The sequence below is a fragment of the Pygocentrus nattereri genome, chromosome 5 (genome assembly GCF_015220715.1).
Source record: "Pygocentrus nattereri isolate fPygNat1 chromosome 5, fPygNat1.pri, whole genome shotgun sequence".
In the NCBI taxonomy this organism is placed as follows: Eukaryota; Metazoa; Chordata; class Actinopteri; order Characiformes; family Serrasalmidae; genus Pygocentrus; species Pygocentrus nattereri.
The window spans coordinates 33,652,064-33,677,361 of record NC_051215.1 but is presented as its reverse complement, the minus strand read 5'-3'; the positions used below and the strand labels follow the sequence as shown (position 1 = coordinate 33,677,361).

Genomic DNA, 25,298 nt, shown 5'->3' with positions numbered 1-25,298 from the left:
AAGAAAGTTTGGTCAAAGCTTAAACGATGTGTCTCCAGAGGATGAAAGTACTATTTTCACAATATATTAATCAATTTAATGTAAAATTTGCATTTGAGATGTAGACATCTTTATCAGCTTGTGTGGGACACTAAACATAAAGATGTATGATGTGGTCCAAAAAACTCTCCACAAAATCTGACAAAATCAGGATTTAGAGGCCGACTTGCAGCAGTGCAGGGACACAATATTATAGTGTGTTGTTTTCTCCTGGCTCAGTAATGCTACTTCTTTAACTAAACCGTACATAGAACATAAAATCGTACATAGCGCAGCTTTAAATGCTTATTAAACATTTCATTAATAATTCATTCATGAAATGGCGTCTGCAAGAGGACTGCCAGAATCAGATACTGAGCTACAACCAGGTCTGCACTCAAACCAGTCAGGAAGATACATTAACATTTTAGTAGCAGTGTCTGTTCTTTTTAACATACTTTTTCCCCCAAAATTCAAACTATAGACTTAATGCAGAGAGAAAAACTATATTTAAAAACTTGCTAAACAATTTGTAGCCTTATTAAAAATTGCAAACATAACAAATACCCAAGCTACAATTATCTGCCACTAGCTAGGTATGCATTTGTTTGTAGCATTCATTGGTTACTGATTGTTTATTAGGCAACAGCATAAAACCTTATCACATTGCCAAAGCAATTAAGTTGTGTACACTCATTGGCCACTTTATTAGGTACAATAATAAAGGTGTTCAATTGCTTGTTAACACAAATAGCTAATCAGCCAATCACAGGGCCGCAACTCAATGCATTTAGGCATGTAGAGGTGGTCAAGACAACTTGCTGAAGTGCAAACCGAGCATCAGAATGGGGAGGAAAGGTGATTCATGTTTTCATGTTAGTTTTAAGTTATTTGTTCTTCAGCACTTATTCATGAGTTATTCTGATAAGGACTCTTATTGTGAAGGTGGGGCTAGTTTTCTCAGGGAGATATGTGTGTACAGCAGGAAGAACCGAGGGTCAGTCAAGGGGTTCTAATGGTTAGAAAAGTAAAATGTGAGCTGAGTAGCAAGAGGTAAGAGAAAAACTCGGTTGGCCAACAACAGCTCCATTTGCACGATTAAAGAAAAATTTGCATGATTAAATAGTGTTCATTATTCTATTTAGAACATTTGTCTTTACTAAAGCCTTGAAAAACACCTTTTTAAAGAGCATACTTAAATGTAGAAGAAACAAAAAAATATATAAGAAAGCCAAATAACCAGTGATAGAGCAGGGTGTTTAGATTAGCAGACAGATTAATGTCATGCGCTTACCACTCCAGTCCGAAGATGCCATAAAGCACTGTGTCCTGAGTCCTGAGACCCTCCAGCACGAACACACTGCGCAACACGTTGAAGTGGAATTCATAATCAGGCAGAGAGCACACCAGCCGGGCCTTCAGGAAGGACGTCCACTTCTTCTGTAGGGTCAGAAGACCTCCTCTGTCACTCTGCAGGATGGGAGCACAGAGAGAATAGGAGAGTCATCATTACTACAACAAGCAGAGAGATTTCACACATGCTGAACCAAAGGATCAAGAAAATAAATGAAAAAGGTGGCAAGAATTAACAAGTTGCATGCCATGAAGCACTAGACCATTTATCATTAATACTAAATATTTAAAGATTAAAACATTTGGGGACCAAAGTGAACAATGCTTGTACACTAACAATCTATACTCATGTACACTACTTTATTTTCAAAATACTGTCTCCATATTTTGCAGTAATGTGCAGGCCTTTTGAGACTTATGGTATTGGTAATGAGTTTTACAAGCCTCAAGTTCATTAGATACACATGAGAATGCACTTACTCAACAAGATAACACATACATTGGTCAATAAAAGCTTAATCCTGCCACTCAAGGCTAGAAAAATCAGCAGTAAATTCTATTAATGAAAATTGAGGCTGTCAAATTTCCAGCACACATATGTTTGACTTTTCCTTTGTTGTACATGGATCACTTACTTGCTCTTGGCAGTGGCACTTTCTGCTGTCAGTGTGATGGTGGGAAATGGGAGCAGGCTGGATTGGGAGTTTTTTTTCTCTTCTCAAGTGAAGAAATTGTACATCCCGTCAGGTGGATCGAGCAAATTTAATTTACACGCTGCCTCCCAAAGGAGAATAATTCTTATTGGACGCTACACCAAATGCCTCAGCATGCATTTTTCTCCAATTTGGAGCCTCCCCAGGGCCAGTGAGTTGTAACAGGCCCAGTGCAGTGGGCTGCACTAAAATGCACCACAAGAACAGGCAAAACATCCTGTACTGTAAGCTAGTGAAAAGAAGACCTCTGATTGTCTTTCAAAATAAACGTAATTAAATTATATATTAAATAATTTATATCTATCTATCTATCTATCTATCTATCTATCTATCTATCTATCTATCTATATATATATATATATATATATATATATATATATATGGGCTTCTTTAAGGGTTATAAGTAAAGGTAATGGTTATACATCGAACTATGATAGCTCAGAGAATAAATTGAATTGCTGAATCAGAGCAGCAAAAGTCAGACTCAGACTACTTTGCAATGGTAGTTCTTTACAATAAGAACCAGGGGTCAACACAAATACAGTGGGTTGCAAAAGTATTCATACCCCTTGAACTTTTCCATATTTTGTCACATTACAACCACAAACATAAATATATTTCACTGGAATTTAATGTGAAAGACCAACACAAAGTGGTATACAATTGTGAAGTGGAAAGAAAATTATACATGAATCAAAACATTTTTTACAAATAAAAAACTAATAAGTGCGACGTGCAAAAGTATTCAGCCCCCCTGAGTCAATACTTTGTGGAGCCACCTTCTGCTGCAATTACAGCTGCAAGTCTTTTAGGGTATGTCTCCACCAGCTTTGCACATCTAGTGACTGAAATTCTTGCCCATTCCTCCTTGCAAAACAGCTCAAGCTCAGTCAGATTGGATGGAGAGCGTTTGTGAACAGCAGTTTTGAGATCTTGCCACAAATTCTCAATTGGGTTTAGGTCTGGACTCTGACTGGGCCATTCTAACACATGAATATTCTTTTTTTTAAACCACTCCATTGTAGCTCTGGCTTTATGTTTAGGGTCGTTGTCCTGCTGGAAGGTGAACCTCCGCCCCAGTCTCAAATCTTTTGCTGACTCCAACAGGTTTTCTTCCAAGATTGCCCTGTATTTGGCTCCATCCATCTTCCCATCAACTTTGACCAACTTCCCGGTCCCTGCTGAAGAGAAGCACCCCCAGAGCATGATGCTGCCACCACCATATTTGACAGTGGGGATGGTGTTTTCAGAGTGATGTGCAGTGTTATTTCTCCGCCACGCATAGCGTTTTGCATTGTGGCCAAAAAGTTCTATTTTGGTCTCGTCTGACCAAAGCACCTTCTTCCACATGTTTGCTGTGTCCTCAACATGGCTTCTGGCAAACTGCAAACGGGACTTCTTATGGTTTTCTTTTAACAATGGCTTTCTCCTTGCCACTCTTCCATAAAGACCACATTTGTGTAGTGCACGACTAATTGTTGTCCTGTGGACAGTTTCCCCCACCTGAGCTGTGGCTCTCTGCATTTCATCCAGAGTCACCATGGGCCTCTTGGCTGCCTCTCTGATCAGTGATCTCCTTGTTCGGCCTGTAAGTTTAGGTGGACGGCCTTGTCTTGGCAGGTTTACTGTGGTGCCATACTCTTTCCATTTCCGGATGATGGATTGAACAGTGCTCCGTGAGATGTTCAAAGCTTGGGAAATCTTTTTATAACCTAAGCCTGCTTTAAACTTCTCCAAAACCATATTCCTAACCTGTCTGGTGTGTTCTTTGGACTTCATGATGCTGTTTGCTCCCCAATATTCTCTTAACCAACATCTGAGGCCGTCACGGAGCAGCTGTATTTGTACTGAGATTAGATTACACACAGGTGGACCCTTTTGAGTCATTAGCAGTCATCAGGCAACTTCTGAATGCAATTGGTTGCACTCAGGGAAAAGGGGGCTGAATACTTTTGCACGTCGCACTTATTAGTTTTTTATTTGTAAAAAATGTTTTGATTCATGTATAATTTTCTTTCCACTTCACAATTGTATACCACTTTGTGTTGGTCTTTCACATTAAATTCCAGTGAAATATATTTATGTTTGTGGTTGTAATGTGACAAAATATGGAAAAGTTCAAGGGGTATGAATACTTTTGCAACCCACTGTATATCTATTTTATGTATTATCCAAAATGGCCAGTGAGCACACGTCTTTTACACATACTAGTTTTTATACTAATGTAGGTAAAGATAAAATAATGACAAATCATTTTTTTTCTTTGGGTGTTATTTTGCTTTGTGACATCCTATATGTAGCTCTCTACCTTGCATGTTTTTAAAAATATGGTTTAGGCCAAAGCCTTATTTCAAAACTATGATAAAACAATGTCTCAGACATCAGGCAGCACATTCATAACCATTTCCTGTAATAACTTTCTGCGATAAAGGCTTTTTGACGTCTGGCGCCTGTCACCACCACTGTGAACAGACTGATTTACAGATTCTGATTCTGTGAGTTTCCCTAGAACGAGCACATCAACCACTCTGAATCACTTTGTTTACATTAGGAGTGGGGAGGTGAGGGCCAGAGTCTAGCACAGTTTGTTTCAACACACCTCCTAAACCTGGTAATTAGTTATCATGTTAAATGAGGTGCGTTTGAGCAGGAAAGAAATCACAATGTGCTTGTATCCATCCCTCCAGGACTGGGAGTCTTCACCCTTGGTTTGTAGTGTAATGATTTGATTATGTAGAAATTTTAAAAATCAGTGGACTTCCCCTTTAACCGATTCTTTGTCATGGCCTTCTCCATGGGGTGTATGGATCTTTAAAAATGGTTGTATTAATCTGTGGTTCAAAAAATGGTTCTGTACAAACCAAAAAGGTCACGACTGTCAGAAGTCATCAAAAAATCTTCTTGGTGTAATGTAGAACCCTTTTTTCCTAAGAATGCGGCAAATATGAATGTAGAAAATATTTTAATTAATGGACGCATATGAATATTTGCTAAGAATGTCTGCAGTTATATTATCTTTAACATGTACTGCAACCAGTGGTGTGAAATAATCGTCCTTGGGCAAAATAATACATAGAGACTCTGTTCAGCAGTGAAAACACTAAACAGTAAGGAACAAATGAAAAAGACTACAACATCAAAAGTACAGTACATTCTAATGACTTGTTATTTTTATTTATTTTTTTATTTTCCAGGGGTATCCAGGGGATCTATATGAGTAGCTCTGTAAAGAGATTAACTGTAGCGTGTAGGGAGCCTCTGTGATTCTGTGTTTGCAGTGTATTTTGCTGCTAGCATGCAGATAATGAAGGATAATCTCCTCATTAAAGTGACCCCGCTGTGTGGACTGGCACAGAGAGCCCACAAGTCCGCCCACAGTCCGCTCAGCGCAGTACTGTAAACTGCAAGCTCGCTGCAGACAAGTGTCCGTTACATTTCCATGCCAACAAATCAACAAGCTCACACAAACCTCACAAATTTGTAAATAAACAAGCTCACACATACCTAATTCAAGGCACAGATGCCAACCTAACATTGTGATAACCCTGTAATTCATGCAATTCACAAACTAATCTTCCATGCCAATGATTTTGATTTTGGCCCTTAATTCCTCGAGATCCAGTTATTATTATTCACACAGCCGGAGGACACAAACCTGTCCACAGGGAACACTACAAGCCTCTCATCTCTGGCGTGATATGGGTTTAAAACAAAGCTCAGAAGGAAAGGAGATCAGGGTGCAAAAAAGCGTCATGCTAATGGTGACAGTTCCCTGCAAAGTGAAGTGCCCAGGGTATTCAGGCATTTTAGGACCTATGTTAGAGATGCCAATGACTGCACGGCTATAAGCCAAAATCTGTGTGTTGTCTTCTGTTTCATAATGATGTTTCAGTGCCTTTAAAATGAATGGATTGATCACCATGAGCTCTCTTAACCAACATTCCATGATCAGTACGTAGGACACAGTACAGTGCACTGCTTAACAACCCTGCAGAATGAAATTGAAGTTAAATCTGCTACTGTTGGAAGAGTCAATTTTAGGTCTATGTGAAATATAGTTTAGTGTTGGTTGATAGGAGTTGAAATTCAGTATGCACCCATCACTGTCATTAAAACAACCAGCTGCATCCTGACCTTGAAGACTATGCCAAATTCCTAATGGAAGCCATGGCAGAGCATCCTGCCCAAGTAAACAGATGGAGTCTACACTCTAATAGGCTTTGACTGGGTGAGTAGGGTGTATTATACAGCACCTAACTGTGTAGTATACAGCACCTGCGTGAGCGCTGGCGATCACTGACAGAGACAATTAATAAATTGTTTGATAAATAAATAGAGTGAAAGTAGGGAGCTTGTAGCGATCAGAGGCTGGTGCTTTGATCGGAGTGTAAAGGTAGACCAGGAGAATGGAAGGGAAGACAGAGTGTCTTGGGGAGCAGAGGTGCCTGTGAGAGAGATGCCTGGCAACACTGCTGCTGTGCAAACCATATTAGGGACCCTGTAGAGATCCACACTTCAAATGAAGAGCATTCTGAGGACAAAGTTTTCTCCAAGCTGAGACACTCAAGCACACGCAGTCACACACACGCAGTCACACACACACACCCACACACACCCACACACACACACACACACACACACACATCTGCCATTCTATTCCACACAGTGGCATTTGTGTGTATGTATTGATTTTCATATACAGTATTTTCAAGCACTGTCTAACACAGCCACAGGTTTCCTACTATAATATCCAGTAAGGATTTTCTGTGGTATCTAGGTAGATAAAGTGAGCTCTCCCACTTGTGAAGACTTCATGAGCTAAACTGAAGGCCTAATGTGTCAATTTAACCACCATAAATAGGATGTGACAGTGGAATCCAATTATGTATTGATTTACAATGGGAGGGACTAAAATCTAGAAGAAAAAACATCTCTCTAGGCTTTCTGGAAGTCCTAGACATGTTGCTTATTTTGGTACCCTGATAAGTATGGCAGCAGCTCTATGCCAGCTCTCTTTACTAAACGAGTCACTGTAAAACTGTTTGATACAAGGTAAAATACTCATTAATATGTCTTGTGGAAGCTTCAAATGAATCTGTATTTAATCTAGAACGACCAAAAATGTTCATGTGAATTGGCACAGAAATCTGAAATTTCTAGAAATTAGCATTATCTTACAGGTGTTTGAAATGTTTTGCCATTTATGGCCTGAACTGGAGGCCTAACTCTAATAGTAATGGTTCACAACTAATATTAGGCCTTTCAATGCAGCTGTAGATGGACTATTTTTGTTGGCACAGTCTCATGTTCTGCATTGATATTCTCAGTCACCCACAGAACAGCTGCTGTTCTACTAATGCACAAGCATTATTGCAATTCAATGTATGCTTCCGTCCACAATTTCCAACCTTATTTACTGATGTCTTTCCAATAGATTTATACGTAAATGTCACTTTAGTCACTATTTCTAAACACTAGCCAGTTGTGACTGAACACCTGACATCAGTGCCCCAATGATGAATCCTCTTTCAAAGTCACTTTGATCTTTTCCTCATGCCATCTTGATTCAAACTGAGGTCAGTGGGGTCTGTTCAGCATTTTTATACATCCCACAGAGCACAATGTTAACTGCTTAACTGTATCATTCAGTACAACTATCTGGAAGCACCTCCTATTTTTTCCACTCATCATTTAGGGCTTTTCTTTAAATTGCCACCCATCTGTATGTATGACCCCAGGTCCTCACAAAGTCTAAAGATCAGTGTGTGTATGTGTGTGTGGACACAAATTCACAGCCTAAAGAGCAAATGGATGTATTTCACACAGCAAAGTGAAAATGGATATGTGCGTTTGACTTGAATCCTGGTGACCAGGTACTATTTGAACAGATAAAACATGGAGGGCATGTATAGGATCACAACACCAAATCATTATGTTTCCAATTATGTGAAGGCTTCTCAGACAGAAAATGGTTGCTGACCTCTACTTCATGAGTGCTTGAGCAAATTAACTGCTATAGCTTCCACACATTTGTGATGGGATATGAAGCAGGGTTGTATGTTAAGAATGTGTGTTGAGAACGAGGGGTTAGTTTCATACCTTACACACGCGGCCCACCCGCGCCACCCTGCTGTGGCTGAAGTATGGACTGTGTTCCTGACTCTTTTCCGTGAAAAAGAAATAGATCTTATCGTCATCTCCCACAGAGCTGTTCACAGTCTCTCTCACCAGCGCAGAGCCCACAAAGTCAGCCTCTACAGGGGAGCACACAACATGTGAATATACGGTGTGTTCAGTATGGAGAAAATGATCTTTATCCCTGCTGAACCACAGCAGAAACCAATGATAAAATATAGCACTGCAAATTGAGCTAAAGCATTACATGACATGACTTCATTTCTTAAACGTGTTGTAGGTAAGCATGTGATGGAAACAGTAAATCATGAAGTGGGCATGGAAGGCTGTTAAACAGGAGAGCAGTGATACAGCAGATGTCTATAAATACACTGATGGTAGCTGTAGAGCAGATATATTTTTCATATGCTGTGATGTACTGACCATAAAGCCAGCGTGTGGGGGCCTCCTCTGTCCTCAGTGTGGGGTTTGGCGAGTTCCGGCGAATGTCTGGAGAGCTCCAGAACTCGTACTGAGACGCTGTGTAAATTTGCCCATCTGAAAAGAGGAACAGGTCCAATATTGTAGGAAGAGCTTAATAATTATGCAATAATGTTTTACTGTAAGATATGGGCATTGATGTGCTATGGTTATAGGCACAAGACCGAATTGTATAATTATCGCAATTATGCCATAATATACTATATCACAATTTAATTATTGATATTTAGGGAAGGTAAGGCAAGTTTATTTATGCAGCATCTTTCATACACTGCGGCCACTCAAAGTACTTTATTTATTTATTAAAAACCTTTGGACAATGAGGATGTAAAAAATTTGCAAGCAATACAGTTGCATTAAATTTCATTGCTTGGTTACAGGTAAATTAGTTGTAATACGTAATGAGAATGCAAAAGTGTGGTTGGGAGATATTAGTAGTTTAAAGTAATATGTGAACACAAAGTTTTAAAACATTTCATTGACTCTCCAGTCCATATATGGATACTTTACTGCAAAAACAGCCCATTTAGAATTTATTATTTCTGTGATGCAGCGAGAACCAACTCACTTACATCTATCTACCTATTCAGCCTACAATGAAATGTGCCTACAAGGCAATGTTTAAACACTGTTTCCATTGAAGTTCTAATGGGTGTTTCAGCTCTGAATGCTTTTTAGATGAGACACAACGCAGGACAGCCAATCAAAGGAGAGCTAACTTACCTTACATTAGTCTTAAATATACAGTAAGAAAAACAGCCTGTTAAATTCTAAGAGATAAAGAGAGGCTGGAAAATATGCAAAAATGACTATGTTTTTGGTAGGTAAACCAAATGTAATAAGTGGGTAAAAAAAATACAAAATAAATGTTGGATGTTGGACCTTTAAGAAAAACAGCCTAACTATTTGAGTATTTGTCTTTCATAAGCCCCACCCCTGCCACACTGTATGCTTGTAGAATCCATCCAGATGCCTAGTTTCAATAATCTGTTTTAAAGTAGATTATTCTGCAGAACTTGCCTACAGTGCAAAAGACCTTACCAATAAGCAGGCCGGTGTAGCCTTTAGCAGGGTCATAAGGGCACCTCTCCCGACCTTCCTCAAACACAGAGGAAATCCTAAAGTCTTTATCATCCTTAAAAACATAGAAGAATAAACACATTAAGCAAACTGAAAAAAAGGTTAATTTATCCAGTAAAGAGGAAGTGACAGCTTAAAAAGGAACACAAAAATATGATACATCACATCTGGAATCCTACTGATTTTGCAATTACTTACAATATAAGCACACAGGGGGCTGAATGCATGAGTCCCACAAGTATATAAGTGAGTGCTGTTGAATCTCTGCAGGAAGCGGATATGGTTAAAACACTCTGTCTGTAAAAAGAAATAAAAGTGTGTCAGTAAAGGGGAGAGAAATGTGGTCTAAGCAAAAGAGTAAAGATGAAGATCTTGACCTTGTTGTCTTTCCCTTTGTTAAGGCAGAGCTGCTTCTGATCTTCTGGTGCCTCCCAGTCAATCTGAAGAAGTAAAATATTCTTTAATTGCTAAATCTCACTGAGCAATGTTTCTCCTTCCTCTACTTTGATATATTAAGATTGTAAACTTAATTTTCTGTTCTGACATCAGAAATTCCATCTGTTTTTTCTTCATAAAACTACAGACAGTCCTCTGTGAGTCATACACGTTATTACAACACAAAGACTTGTGAAGTAAACTGTAGTGAGTGTGTGCTGCACAGGTCAGTTGAGTTGTGCTCACCGTCCGACTGAAGTTGGAGATATTATCGGCCTGCAGGGCATACAGAGCCCCTCTGGCTCCAACATATAGCACTCCAGCCTCCTCCTCCAGCAACAGCGTGCTGTAGTTCAGTGCTGTGCCACTGAAGCGCCTACATCCCCACAGCCCTGATCCACACACAGATACACACACATGTTACACTCATGCAGTGATGGACGAAGTACACAAATCATGTACTTGAGTTAAAGTAGAGATACCCAACGGAAAATATTACTCCAGTAAAAGTAGAAGCCCTTACTCTAGACCTCAACTTGAGTTCATGAACTCATTTTAGGTGAAAATCCTCAAGTGTCTCTCTTGGTAAACCAGTCTTTTAATAGAATGTCATTAATTAGTGACACTGACGTCTATTAAAATGATGTGATTGTGAGACACAAAACACTGAAGGTAAACAGTTTCCATCAGGGAGAACCGAGTGGCTCTGAAATCACTTTTACAAACAAGCAAAGTTTCAGTTTAAGATCGCTTTGTAAATTAGTTGAATAAAAACTTGCTTTAAACTCAGGATCACAAATAAGTTTTCCTTTACTGTATTGATCTGTAGGTCTCTGTTCATAAACATAAACTAACCATAACTAATTTACTATAAAAGTAACATGCCAGTCACGACTGAATATGTGTACATATTTCTATATTGTGGTCTATTTACACAAAGTAGGTTAGTTCATCATATAGGGACGTATGTGCTCCCAAATGTTTATGCTGCTGCGCTGATGTTGAACCGTGTGCTGCACTGGGTCTGTATGACCAACAGGTCAAAACAAGCTTAGAACAAAGTGACTACTGTGCCCTGATTGGGTGTTCTTGCTTTGCACTTCTTTTTTTTTGACGTTACATTTTTATACACACAAAAACCAAAAGGAACGTCAGATTTCTCAAAATGTAGTGGAGTAAATAGTAAGATATTTGACTTTGAAATGTAGTGGAGTGAAAGTAAAAAGTCACCCAAAATGTGAATACTCAAGTAAAGTACAGATACACGAAAAAGATACACGTAGTGTCCTGTAAGGCTAACTAGGAGAGCCATACTGGTAATGGAACTAAATTTCTTAAATATCTGACATCACGGCATTAATGTAAAGACAGTGATTTGGAGCAGTAGCGATCTGTAAATGACCGCGCTGAAATACAGAGCCTGTTCCAGTCACTGACACTGAGGGTACAAACAAGAAAGGAAGAAAAGACTGACAAAAAAGCCTTTATAATGCTGGAACAAAACAGCCAACCATGACATGTCAACGTTATTCCCTTTGTAGTGATTGAACATTACCGCCTATCCGCTATCTCACGGCAGCAGTAGCTGGCAGCAATAAGCAGTATTTTACTTTCTTCTGTGTTTATGCCAGTCCTACCTAACGTTATTTCCCTCCACCCACAGCATCGCAGATTTCCTCACCCAACACACTTGATGCAATGTAGCCCTGTCACACATATGATCAAAAATACTTACGAGTGATATTAACTATGCTGCAAAAATAGTCTGTTTTGAGTTCACTGTGTTTATGATGTTAAATGGTCATGTAAAAAAAAGGAATTATGATATTTTTTTGTGAAACAACCATTTAAACATTTGAAGTTGACATCAGAAGGAAAAAATAAATGGACTCTTTAATAAGCTACGTCACTGCAGACTGACAAAGAAGGTCTGCTCATTTCTTTTTAAAATATTTTGGAAAACTATCTGACAGGCAGTATATATAGCACAATATGACTCGTCATTGACTTTTATTTGAGTAGTGATGCTAAACACCAGGCAGAATTAACAGTGCTTATGTAAGGAGCCCTTTAAATGACTCCATGTGAAACTGAAAAGAGAGTCAGCGTAGGAGCGGCTCTTTCAACACAAGGTGTGTACAACACAATTACGCAGACTTAGCTCTGCTTCCTTGTTTGTAGAGGTACATTCCATTGGTGATTGTATGCTTATGTTGCTGTGTTGTTCTGTAGAAACTGAAAAAAGCAGAGCCACAAAGACAACTCAGATATTCTACACATCTAGCTTGTCCTGTGTGGGTGTCTCTGGCAGGAGCAGCCTTAGGTGCAGTAAGGGACAGACTGTGCACTGCATTTAGAGTTGGCAATGCATTACTGCATACAATCAACAGGAATGAGAGAGATGTCAAACAAAGCTGGAACGTGACAGAGGGCAGTGTCAGGAGGGAGGAAGGGAGAGAGAGAGCACAAATAAGGTACCTTGTAACTCCCTGCTGATACATCTTTGTCTTTTTTTCATGCATCAGTCCACACAAATGCAAACACCTGTGTTTCTTTAAAGCTCCCATATTCAATTTTCTTGTGTGCATGTATGTATATATATATATATATATATATACATATACATATGTATATATCTATATACTGCTCAAAAAATAAAGAGAACACTCAAATAACGCATCCTAGATCTGAATGAATGATGTCCCAGATGTGCTCAATCGGATTCAGGTCTGGGGAACGGGCGGGCCAGTCCATAGCTTCAATGCCTTCATCTTGCAGGAACTGCTGACACACTCCAGCCACATGAGGTCTAGCATTGTCCTGCATTAGGAGGAACCCAGGGCCAACCGCACCAGCATATGGTCTCACAAGGGGTCTGAGGATCTCATCTCAGTAACTAATGGCAGTCAGGCTACCTCTGGCGAGCACATGGAGGGCTGTGCGGCCCTCCAAAGAAATGCCACCCCACACCATTACTGACCCACTGCCAAACTGGTCATGCTGAAGGATGTTGCAGGCAGCAGATCGCTCTCCACGGCGTCTCCAGACTCTGTCACGTCTGTCACATGTGCTCAGTGTGAACCTGCTTTATCTGTGAAGAGCACAGGGCGCCAGTGGCGAATTTGCCAATCCTGGTGTTTTCTGGCAAATGCCAAGCGTCCTGCACGGTGTTGGGCTGTGAGCACAACCCCCATCTGTGGACCCCATTATAATGCTATAATGCTTATATGGTTTTATGTACTAAAACAGGTGTAATAGATTCATAAATTACCATTTTCTAGCCTCTTTATCCCTTATGATTAAACCAGTTGTTTTGTTACAGTGTCCTTTAGATACATCATCACTGTCAGAACCAAATCTTGCATTTTCAAAATGGTATCTTCACAGGAAAAGGAGGTTAATGAAACAATTTAGCATTTTTGAAGCTTTTCTGTTCACTGATATTTGAACACAATGCAAAGACTAGCTGGAGCACTTAAACTGTGAACTTAAATTGTGAATTTAAAAAGTGAAGAGTAAATAAAAAGACACAAATAAAGATACAAAGTTTATGCGACACAGTGACGCTATATAAATGAACTCTGTTCTGGTTTGCTGCCCTGTTTTGTGTCTTACTCATTAAGGAGCTGAAATGGGCTGAAATGTTTAGAGCAAACTGTTCAGACTAAATTCCACAGGAACATTGTAAAAATTAAACTTTAAGACTTAATTGCTGTCTGAATAGACTTTAGACTGAATTGAATGTTTGAATTGCTCAGAAGGCTGCAGTGATATTTTTACTTCCTGACAGCCACAAACAGCACAAAGTTCCATTGTTTGTCCACTCCAATAACTCTGCTAGACTGCATAAACTTATGTAAGTATGTTGAAGGTTGTGGCATCATGGTTGGGATGTAACATCTTGGTTGTGTGACATTAAGGCTATGAATTCAAAAGAGTGTTTTTACAGCTAAGTTGCCATTTGACTACATGGAACTGCATATTTCAAAACTTTAAGAGTGTTTCCATAGTAGGTACATCAAACTTTTCTTGTAGATGATTTTCTCTTAATGCTGTAACTCATTAAATTGTCACCTCTCATTCAAACCCTTTACCCCTAGGGAGATGTGTATATGTCTTTTAGCCAACCGTATCTACTAAAGACTGGTGGGGGAACTCTTTAATCCACTGTAAAATGAGTTTACAGAGCAACTCCTATGAGTTAACAGCTCCTCACACATAGCTGACCTGTGAGTCTCCCCTAATGCATGACCCACACATATACCCACCTGCCACTTTATTAGGTACACCTTGCTAGTAAAAGGTTGGACCCCTTTTGCCTTCAGAACTGCCTTAATTCTTCATGGCATACTTTCAACAAGGTGTTAGAAACATTCCTCAGAGATTTTGCTTGGTTATTTGAGTTACTGTTGCCTTTCTATCATCTCGACCCAGTCTGCCCATTCTCTGACCTCTCACATCAACAAGGCATTTTCGTCCACACAACTGCCGCTCACTGGATATATATATATATATATATATATATATATATATATATATATATATATATACATATTTTTTGGACCATTCTCTGTAAACCCTAGAGATGGTTGTGCGTGAAAATCCCAGTAGATCAGCAGTTTCTGAAATAATCAGACCAGCCCGTCTGGCACCAACAACCATGCTGCGTTCAAAGTCACTCAAATCACCTTTCTTCCCCATTCTGATGCTCAGATTGCACTTCAGCAAGTTGTCTTGACCACCTCTACATGCCTAAATGCATTGAGTTGCGGCCATGTGATTGGCTGATTAGCTATTTCTGTTAACAAGCAATTGAACAGTGTACCTAATAAAGTGGCCATTGAGTGTATATACAAACACATGCTCCCACACAAATGTACAGAAACACACATACATACACACACACACATACATACATAGATAAAGCAGCACAAGAAGCGAGCAAAACCGCCCCAAAAATGTGACTCAGCAGCACAATCTCCAACATGTCGTACAGAATACAAAGTTAACCTCTATCTCAATTAGTCATAATCATTGAGTCATCAAATCATTTTAATGGCCAAGCAGTTAGGAGGCTGTGAGATACAAACTTTCCTTAATACAATAAATTCTCCTGAAGTGGTGCCTAATTCCTAACACTCTGTGTTAGCAAGGAATTAGTGACATACTCCATATCTCCAGTTTCTATTCCCCAGGTTCATTTCCCACAGTAACCTACAGATGACGCTTCTGCCCATTAGCTTCAGGTAGGCCAGGGTCAGGGGGAATGTAGCCATGATTAACAGCATGTTAAGAGGCTGAACTGTGCCCTGGACACGTGCCTATAATGAGATGACTCACACGTTTCCCAAAGTTGTAGTAGACTACTCTAATACTGCTGTGACCTCCATCCTGCAAGGGAAGGTGTAAGAAAAGCAGCACTGGTCTGCCATGTAGTACAGAGCAATAGAGTACAAACAGAGACATTATCAAATGAAGAAACAGGTTAAATGTGAATTGGTTAGCTGATAATGCTCAACATGGCAGTTGTATTATGGGAAATCCTGCCCTTCAATAAAAAGAGCAAATGGCCTTTATGGTAAAGGTAAAAATAACCCAAAAAATGAGAAAAAAATATCTTGTGTGTACGTGAGTATGCACATATATACATACACATACATGCACTCAAATGATGATGGCCATCAAAAGTGCTGTCTCATCCATTAGTCTAAGATTTCCCATAAGTGTTCAACTGGGTTAAGATCTGGTGTCTGTGAAAGCCATATAATATGATTTACATCATTTTTAAACTCATTAAACCATTCAGTGACCCCTCATAACGTGTAGATGTGGACTCTGTCATCTTGGATGAGACAACTTTTGTAAGGACTGAAGTGTCCCATCACAGGAAAAAGGTGATCAGTCTGACTAACCTTTCCCTCTAAAGGGACAAGGTGACCTGTCGTCACTGTGATGACTCACAGATGCATTATATTTTTCCACTCTTTTATTCAGGTTTTTCCTTTAATTTGTCAGTAACCTGCATAAATACTGACAATGGCTTTTATTAGTGTACCACACAGACAAGCCACACGCAGGCCACCCAGAGCCAGATCCAACACAGCCATTACATAAGCAATGGTCAAATATGACAAACTAGACACAAATGAAGGTTATCCAAACTCGGCTGTGATTACATGAGTACAGGTCAGTGGCTTCTACAATATCATAGCACCAGAGAGGTTAGGGCACAGCAAAGAGGAAGGACGAACAAACATCAGGAGATGTGTCATGATGACGTTGCGATGACAAAGTCCACAACTCATAGCACACCTCCCCACACTCAGGCACAAAGGACACAACCCAGCCATATTCTATCTGTTGATCGTCAGTCTGAGCTGATGGGCTTCTGAAAAACTCCAAGCCCAACTTACTTTCATTCTCAAAGATGCAGATGAGGTTTCTGCACACTGAACTGATTTTGTTTGATTATACAAAACAAAAACAAAAAATACTGGTGCCAAAAATGAATTATGACTGCATTTTAGTTAAGGTAATGCAACAAAAAAAACATTTACAAAAAAAAATCAAACAACTGATAAAAATAAATGAGTGAAATAAGATAATGGGATGATGGGTTGACATCTAAACAGCTATACACTGGATGTTGTTATTTTTTACAGTCTATCTATAGTGAATCTAAATGATCTCTGATGATGCATGTTCCGCTGTTCTGTGTTCTAGAAGTAGTAATGATACCCTAGGTACTCAGAAAAGCATAATGCACCACTTATTACAAGAACCATAACATATTGTCATATTGCCCACTGGTACTAAAGTGTCCACTCCAAGCTTTAATTCTGATACAAATATTAGTCAAAATGATGTTTCAGGGCTTTCCTCAAACCAGGACTATTTAAGGTGTCTTGTGAGCTTATTAATGTGACTCTGATTGCAATTTTTAAAGTGAAAATGAATCTATTAGTCAACAGTCAATAAAATATGTATATACTCTTTCATGATATGGCAGTCAAATTGACATGTTGGTAACATTTGTTTCACTATAAAGATGCTAAACAATTCCAAACAGAAGAATATTAAAATTTCATGGATGAATGTAAAATCTCAGTGCAGCCTTGAGAATTGTTGTAGTTGTGGCGTAACAGAGGCAGTTTCTAGCCTTAAGGCTTGCTGCCAGAATGTGAGCTGGGTTACATGTGAAATTTTCAGAGGATCTGTGTTTGAAGGGTTGTATGACTGACTTACACTCCGTTTAGACAGTATTGTCACTTAACAATAGAGCAGACAAAGAAAAAAAACACAAAAACAAGGACTGCACTTCCTGTTTTCAGGCTGAAATGTAATTCAATCATTGTGACTTACTAAATCAGGTGAGACTGACAGACACACAAATGAAAAAAGGTGAGCTGGTGGAAACTTCTGATCTCCATTTACGATATTAGTGTTACATCACATCTATAGTGTTACATCTATTGTGTATAAATAAAAGACACCACATGGCTCAAACATAAATAGAAGAAAATGATCATCCACCCTGTGGCTGTAACGTCTGCACAGTGACAGGACAATCTCCACAGACCAGTTTCTGCAGTATAAATAAGACCATGGTTTCAAACAAGACACTCTCCACCCATCCATACACACGCACAGCTCGCTCAGCCTGACAGTCCTGCCTGCTGAACTGAAAAGCTGCCACTGCTAATTAGTTAATCAATACAAGATCCAAGACATGATTCAGTTTGCCACAGTGGGAGACAGCTGTGAGTGAACGTGTGCATGTGTGCAAAATGTGTACGTGTGTGTTTGTTTTCATATATTTTCAGGACAAAACCTACAGAAACACAGAACCTGCAATGTGAGGGCCGACAAACAGGCCTTGACTTTGCAAAGTGCTTTATAACAAAAAACACATGTTTTGATTGCAACAAGGGCTAAAGTTAGGCTTTAAATTATTCTATTATGTAAAGGTAGACACATTTAAATCTACAGTACAAAGGTCTAAGACCACATTGAAAACCTTCCTGTTTTTCCATTTAAACTTGAAACTGAATTTTTGTGATTTTTCATTTTTGTGACATTCACAGTGTGTAAAAATTTAATGACAAATGAATAGAAATTTGACCACAAAGTCCCAAATATTTCATAAAACGTGTCTTGTTACATCTTCTTATGTTAACTTGTGAAAGGATGATTTTTCTTCTCTTGTAACATTTTTTCCCCCAATGGATTTTTTTTTTCTGTTTATTTGCTGACTAGCATATAGAGAAAACATAAAATATGGCCTGTTATGGAACATTTTACATTTTTATTCAATTTTTTCCGTCTGCCCTATGATGAATAGATGTGACCTGTCCAGTTTGTTTCCTGCTTTCCGCCCAATAAGCGCAGAGCTCCAGTACTCCTGACAACCCAGGATGATAAGCGGCTTAGAACATGGGCGGTTTTTTTCAATATGCATGTGTTTTCACTTATTTTCACTTAAAAATCAACAAAATATTTAATTTCACCATGTTATACGACTGTACAATATAACATCATATAGTTATATACATAATATATGTATAATATATTGCATAATGTCTATGAGACATCTGTATGTCTTGACAAGTCATTAAAACAAACGTCTATTTGTATGACGGAGAGAAAAAGAGAGAAAAACAGAGAGAGAGAGAGAGAGAGAGAGAGAGAGAATGATTAAAGCTAATGACAACCAACAGAAATACTTTCCAAATTTGTCACAGTATAAATCTGACAATGGCAGTGTTTGTGTAAGCGATAGATAGAGAGAGAGAGAGAGAGAGAGAGAGAGAGAGAGAGAGAGAGAGAGAGAGAGCGAGAGAGAGAGATTTGCTCTAAAATCTGTGAAGGCCTCATAAGGACCAGAACAGAGAACACAACATTTACACACAACACAACATTTACAACACAACACAACTTACATTTCAACTAAACTTTTTATTTACACTCATTCAGTGTCTGATGTTTAAGAAGAGAAATGATTATAGGTTGATTTGTAAATGCTGTGCTGGACTATGTGTTCCATTTGTGTTGTTTTGCCACTCGTAATGCACTGTAGGATAAACTGCTGCCCACTCACATTTACCTACTGCAGAAACAGTGGACAGGCCAGTCAGCTCAGTCTGTTTAACCGCTACACCCTGAACCAGGTTCCTTCCCACACTGACTCATCATAAGTAAAGCCCTCAGCTCACTGAGGGGTTTATGCTGGCAAACCCCATGAAGCCAAAGAGTAAACAGCCTGAATTTACACTGACATTAACAGGCTCCCTCCCACGTGACTGTGTGGGCAAGAACAATAGTGCTGCTTGAACACACACCTGTGAGTAATGACCTAAAACACCATAAACTGATTCCCTGGCTGAGGTACAAGTAACCTGCATCTTCAGCATTGTAAGACTTTTCGTTACATGTAGATATGATCACTCTTCCATTGTTTCAATAATTTATACAAGTTACAGAATAATAATTCTTAAGTTTAATAACTGAATAATAAGCTCAAGGAGATGAAGGTCTTATTACAGTCTGTAATATTGCTGCCTGTACTGAGCTGGTAGTGCAGCAAGTTGTGCTTTTGTGTTTGTGCCAGAATGTGTGCGTGTGTGTGTTTCACTTTAGTGGGTGGAGGAGAGCCGAGCAAGGATGACATTCATCCACAGACGCTTTGCTGCTTTTTGTTTGGACTGACGTAATTATCCACAGAGACGGCCTCGGGAGTCTCACGCCTCTGCTCTTAAATGAGCTGTCTTTCTCCCACAAACTCATTTTTATGTCTCACTTTCTTTTACCTTCTCATTCTTTCCCTCATTCTCTGGTTGGTCCAGGATACTAAAACTTTATTGGCACGTATGTCCAAAATATAATAACAGGATAAGTCAAAGTTAAAAATGATGACATAGATAAAGCTCTGTTGTATAGTTCAGCAGAAAGCAACAATTGTATGGTGCAATGATGTTCAGTAAACACAGGCCAAATAGGTTTATTAGCTAGCCTTTGTCAGATTACAGTTACCTACTGTAGTCGAAAGGGTGGAAAATCCCCTTCCTGGAGGGTCAGAGTCCAGCATAGTCTGGCGATTTCCCTACCCAAACACACCTGATTCATCTCAGCAGTTAATTGCCAGGTTTAGTTGGTGTTCTCAAAGCAGGAAAATCACCAAACTGTGCTGGAATCCGGCCCTCCAGGACTGGGATTTTTACCCATACTATAGCCCATTTTATGCTGCACCCTCTACCATGTCCATCCATGTAAATAAAGAACAGAGTCCTTAAAGGCATGTCTGTCCACTTTTAGCCATCTTGGCAATGTCCTCTAGCAGTTATTTTGAGTCGTACAAGACCATGTTCCTCCCTCTTTAAATGAGGCGAAGCTTAAAAACCTGCACAATGATGGAGAGCTTTCCTTGGCTCTCAGCTTAACCAGCTGATTGATTCTTTTACTGAAGGGAGACACTTCACCTGTAAACTGGCATCATGTTGAGCATTACAAGCATTCCCATTCATTTTCTAACCAATGAAGAGTCTCCTTCTCCATTATAATGTCTCTGAAAGAGGCCCTCATTGGACACCACTGACCAGGCATTATTTGGGTGGTGGACTGTTCTCAACTCTGCAGTTACATCAGAAGGGTAGTGAGTGTTCTGCTGGTATGAATTTATCAGGGATGGCAGCATTGCAAACCATATCAGTCAGTCACTGAACTATCCATGTTATGCCCAGGAATACATTCTTTTATATAACGTTGGCAAAAATCCCATTGATATAGGTCACATAACACTGAGTTTCCAGTTTCAATCTATATTGTTTCATAATTGAAATAACCTTATTTCAACTGGTGAAACAATATTGGTACAATAAAAGGTTGGAGATGACAATGAATTTGCCATTGTGCTAACATTGGCTCAATAACATAAAAAGCTAAAATCGATCCTGTGTGAGACACACACAAATTAAATATCATTTAAAATTAATGACACACATTAAATTTCCATATTCTGAGAGTCTAGTATGTTTCACTTCTCACTGGACTGAATGACGTTTTTCCAAAGAGTTTGTAAAGCTTGTTCAAAAGAATACATTTGTGTGCAGAGCATTTTTAGGTCAGTTGTGTACTTACAAACTGCATCGATACAGTGTGTGTACCTGATAAACTAACTCAGTATACATCGGTATAATGATATAACAAGAACAACTATTTTCTCTCTCTCTCTCTCCTTCTCCTTCTCACTCTCTGAGTGAGCAGAAGTTCAATGTGCTCATTACAGTAATTGATGTCTCTCTTTCCTTGCACAGCACCTCTTATCTAAGCACACTGGGCCACTAAATGAAATGATTAAATGTGGGAGGCGGAGAGGGACGGGGCCTGGTCACCTCACTCGCCCCATGTGTTGCTTTTAAGTGTCGCAGAAGTTGCTAAGTAACCCAAAGAATAGATTTATCCAAGGTAAAGGCTGGTATGAATAGAGTGAATACGTGCTTGTGAAGGGGTGAGAAAGATGGAGAATGGCAGAGCGTAGGCAGATCTGAGATGAATGATAGTAAGATAAGATTACATACACTTGCATACAAACACACACACCACTTGCGTCAGTACTATCATCACTCACAAGACCATGAAAATGCAAGGCTGCCCATTATCCATTACAAACATTTGTGGATGGTGCAAAAACACACAAGAAATGCTCTGTCATACACAAACATTTAATGCATCTAAAACTACTTCAAAGAAAGCTATTACACAAAGTGAGCAAGAATACATTTACGGTCTGACATCTTGCTTCATATTAGTTTTTGAAATACATTTGTTTCAGAGTGCAAAGGTATGAATTACAGGGGGTCTCCCTAATTAATCTCTTGGACTCCATCAATGTCTCAAACTTAAAATTCTGGGGGGCATTTGAAAGCAAACTTATTATGAAATTATGCCGTTTGTTAGAAAAACAGATGCTAAAATACAAATTCAGGGAAAAGTAATTACTTACGCTACTTCGCAAAGCTTCTGTCCTTAATATTCATAAATAACTATGCAGCACTGGTCTGTCTCAGGGTGTCGCAAATTAGTACACCCTGTCGGTCCTCTGGGGATCCGCCACAGCAATAAAACCACATTTGGCAGTAAAGAAAAAAGTGAAATGAACAGAAGCAAAACAAGAGTTAACATTGGTGTTGACAAGTAAGGGAATAAAGTTTGACATTGACACGCAACATTTCTTCTAGACTGGTAAGGAGGAGGAGTGAAGAGGGAGGTGGAGGAACTGTGTATTTCCTTGCTTTTTAAGATGGGATGGACACCACCCCTATTTGTTTGGAGTGTGGAGTATGCATATGGACAGTTCACGCTCACGTGTATTCTGTGTAATTAGTGCAAATAAGAGCCTGCTAGCTAGCTAGCATCAATCCTGAGAAGTAAGGATTTACATGGACTGAATCTGGAGTTAAAACAAATACTGTCACCTGTAATTGTGAGAGTCTCACAAACTGTGCTAAATCACAAGGAGATCGGTGTGAAAAGTTGCAGCTACATGCTACTGGTGAGAAGCTAGTATTTGGCCTGATAAATCCTTGTTTCCCCACAGAAGTGCCTGCATTCCAAAAAGTGATAAACCTGTTGACTATTTGCACAGCTTTTCTATTTTTGAATATTATTGAATATGCTGGAAACCTGGCCCTAATCACAAATGATTCAAAACTTTTGAACAGTAAGCTAGTTAGTGTAAACAGAGCCATTACTCAACGTTGAAAGAATAGAAACATGTAAATCTGTTGTCCATCTGCTCCAAACATTTGTGGATGCTGCAAAAACATACACAGCAGTTTAGCTTTGCTAAGCCAGATATGCAAGTCTTTATTCATCATAAAATATTCTATATTAGAAGTGATGTACATCAGCAATGAAAGTGAAGTGTGTGAGCTCCACTTCATGTCTGCAGACTGAGAGCAGTAGTACAGTGTGTTTAGTGAAGCCTCTAGCTGCACCTCCACTCTGAGACTCTGCTGTAACTCTCCTCTCCTCTGGCTCAGGGCCCTGCGAGGGCTGAGCAGGACGGGCCTCAGAGAGTGGACCCTGTGCTCTTGCAGCGTGTTTACAAGCTGAGCATGCACCTTGAGACTCTTGACATCCTGGCCTCTCCGTGCTTGTATAACTCCGCGCAGGAGATAAAAGGCAACTTTGAGTCAGCTCCTAATGTCTTTCGCCAGAACCTCTGCTGCTCTGTACACCACAGGGCATGTGGAAGAATGCTGTCAGTGTTAGAGTTATTAACGGACATAAACCTAAAGCTAGCAAAATGATCTTTGCATAAACGATACTGCTTTGAGAGTGAAAGCTGGCTATAAACTGTGTGTAAGCCCACTTCTCTTCACTTAACCCTGCCAAGCTGCTCCTCTGCATCTGCCTTTTACAGTTTTGCCAAAAACTAAGCCTCAGTGGAGAAGGAGTATCCAACATAAAGCTACTTTCTTTCTGGAAAAAAGTGGCTATTGCAACATTACATGGCTTCTTTTGTATAAAGGCTCATGCACACTGCCCATCAAAAGAGTGGTATAAAGTTTGCAAAATATACCAGTCCAGATGATCCAATGGGTTTCATGGGCATGTGCCACTAGGGGCTCTCCTGCAAGCAACTATGAGAAATCAGATAAATCTAAACAGCTGTTTTGTCTTTGAGATGCGATGCACAGTTTTCAACAGACAACTTGTTTGTTTTTCCGTCTGAAATTCCAACTTAACAGAAAGTCTTCCATGAAGTGGAGAAGAGAGGGATCTCTACAACCCTTACAGTAAACAAAATGGAGAGAGGTAGCCAGAGTGCTGGAAGTTATAGGTAATTTGTTTTGTGTTAGATAAGTAGTTAGGTTAGCTAAGTAAATATAGGTTTGCATAACTGGGCTGCCCACCACCACAGTGGTATAATGCTATTTACGCTATGCAAGTTAAGCTACTGATGTTAATTGTAGTAAATTCAAACTCTATTAAATACATGCACCTAACCGCAGCTGGACAGCTGTCAGTAAATCAGCTGTCTTTTGATAGGTTTGTGATTTGCTTACGTTTTGATGCGCACTTGAGTTTCCAGTGTAGATATCTTGTAGGCCTTGTGATGCAATGCAATACTATATTTGAACATTGACTTGCTCTTAGGACACGGTGTAATTTTGTGTTACGGCTGATCACAATCATGATGCTCTCCACATCTTCTCCTCCAATCACTGCTTAGTAACTGTTATGATCAATGGTGGACAGTAACCAAGTAAATGTTCTGAGGTTATTTTGACCTGTTGGTCATACCGACCCAGTGCAGCACATGGTTCAACGTCAGTGCAGCAGCGTAAAAATCTGGGAGCACATACGTCCCTAAATGATGGAACTAACCTAACTTTACATAAATAGACCACAATATAGAAATATGTACACACATGCAGTCGTGACTGGCATGTTTCTTTTTTTCTGAATTCATACAAACACTTTCATTTTATAGTAAATTAGTTAGTTAGTTTATGTTTATGAACAGAGACCTACAGATCAATACAGTAAAGGAAAACTTATTTGTGAACCTGAGTTTAAAGCAAGTTTTTATTCAACTTGTAACTAATTTACAAAGTAATCTTAAACTGAAACTTTGCTTGTTTGTAAAAAGTGATTTCAGAGCCACTCGGTTCTCCCTGATGGAAACTGTTTACCTTCAGTGTTTTGTGCTTATGATCATTTTAATAGACGTCAGCGTCACTAATTAATGACATTCTATTAAAAGACTGGTTTACCAAGAGAGACACTGGAGGATTTTCACCTAAAATGAGTTCAAGAAACGAGTCTTGTTACAAAAATGATAACAGGACATCAGAGTCATAATTAATCTTTTAGTACTTTTACTTTTGATACTTAAGTACATTTGAAAGTACATGATTTGTGTACTTCGTCCACCTCTGGTTATGATATCCTTCATTATCTCACTCAAGCTTTCTGTGTCATCAGAGGTAAGATATAATGTAAATATAAAAAAATAATAATAACAAATACACAATTCCACACCTGCTGTGGCAGAACAATTTATAACAAAGCTGCTTGACA

At 39.2% G+C, this 25,298-nt stretch overlaps 1 protein-coding gene across 1 annotated transcript in view; it reads right to left on the bottom strand.

Moving 5' to 3' along the window:
* The window catches only part of sema4ga (sema domain, immunoglobulin domain (Ig), transmembrane domain (TM) and short cytoplasmic domain, (semaphorin) 4Ga), a 59,260-nt gene that overhangs the window by 19,741 nt on the left and 14,221 nt on the right, over nucleotides 1-25,298 (bottom strand). The window contains exons 3-9 of the mRNA XM_017721455.2: nucleotides 10,461-10,606; nucleotides 10,157-10,219; nucleotides 9,978-10,076; nucleotides 9,741-9,834; nucleotides 8,643-8,756; nucleotides 8,184-8,338; nucleotides 1,313-1,488 (exon numbers count right to left, since the gene is read on the bottom strand). Of these exons, the coding sequence (XP_017576944.1) occupies nucleotides 1,313-1,488; nucleotides 8,184-8,338; nucleotides 8,643-8,756; nucleotides 9,741-9,834; nucleotides 9,978-10,076; nucleotides 10,157-10,219; nucleotides 10,461-10,606 (847 nt within the window). The remainder of the gene's footprint in view (nucleotides 1-1,312; nucleotides 1,489-8,183; nucleotides 8,339-8,642; nucleotides 8,757-9,740; nucleotides 9,835-9,977; nucleotides 10,077-10,156; nucleotides 10,220-10,460; nucleotides 10,607-25,298) is intronic.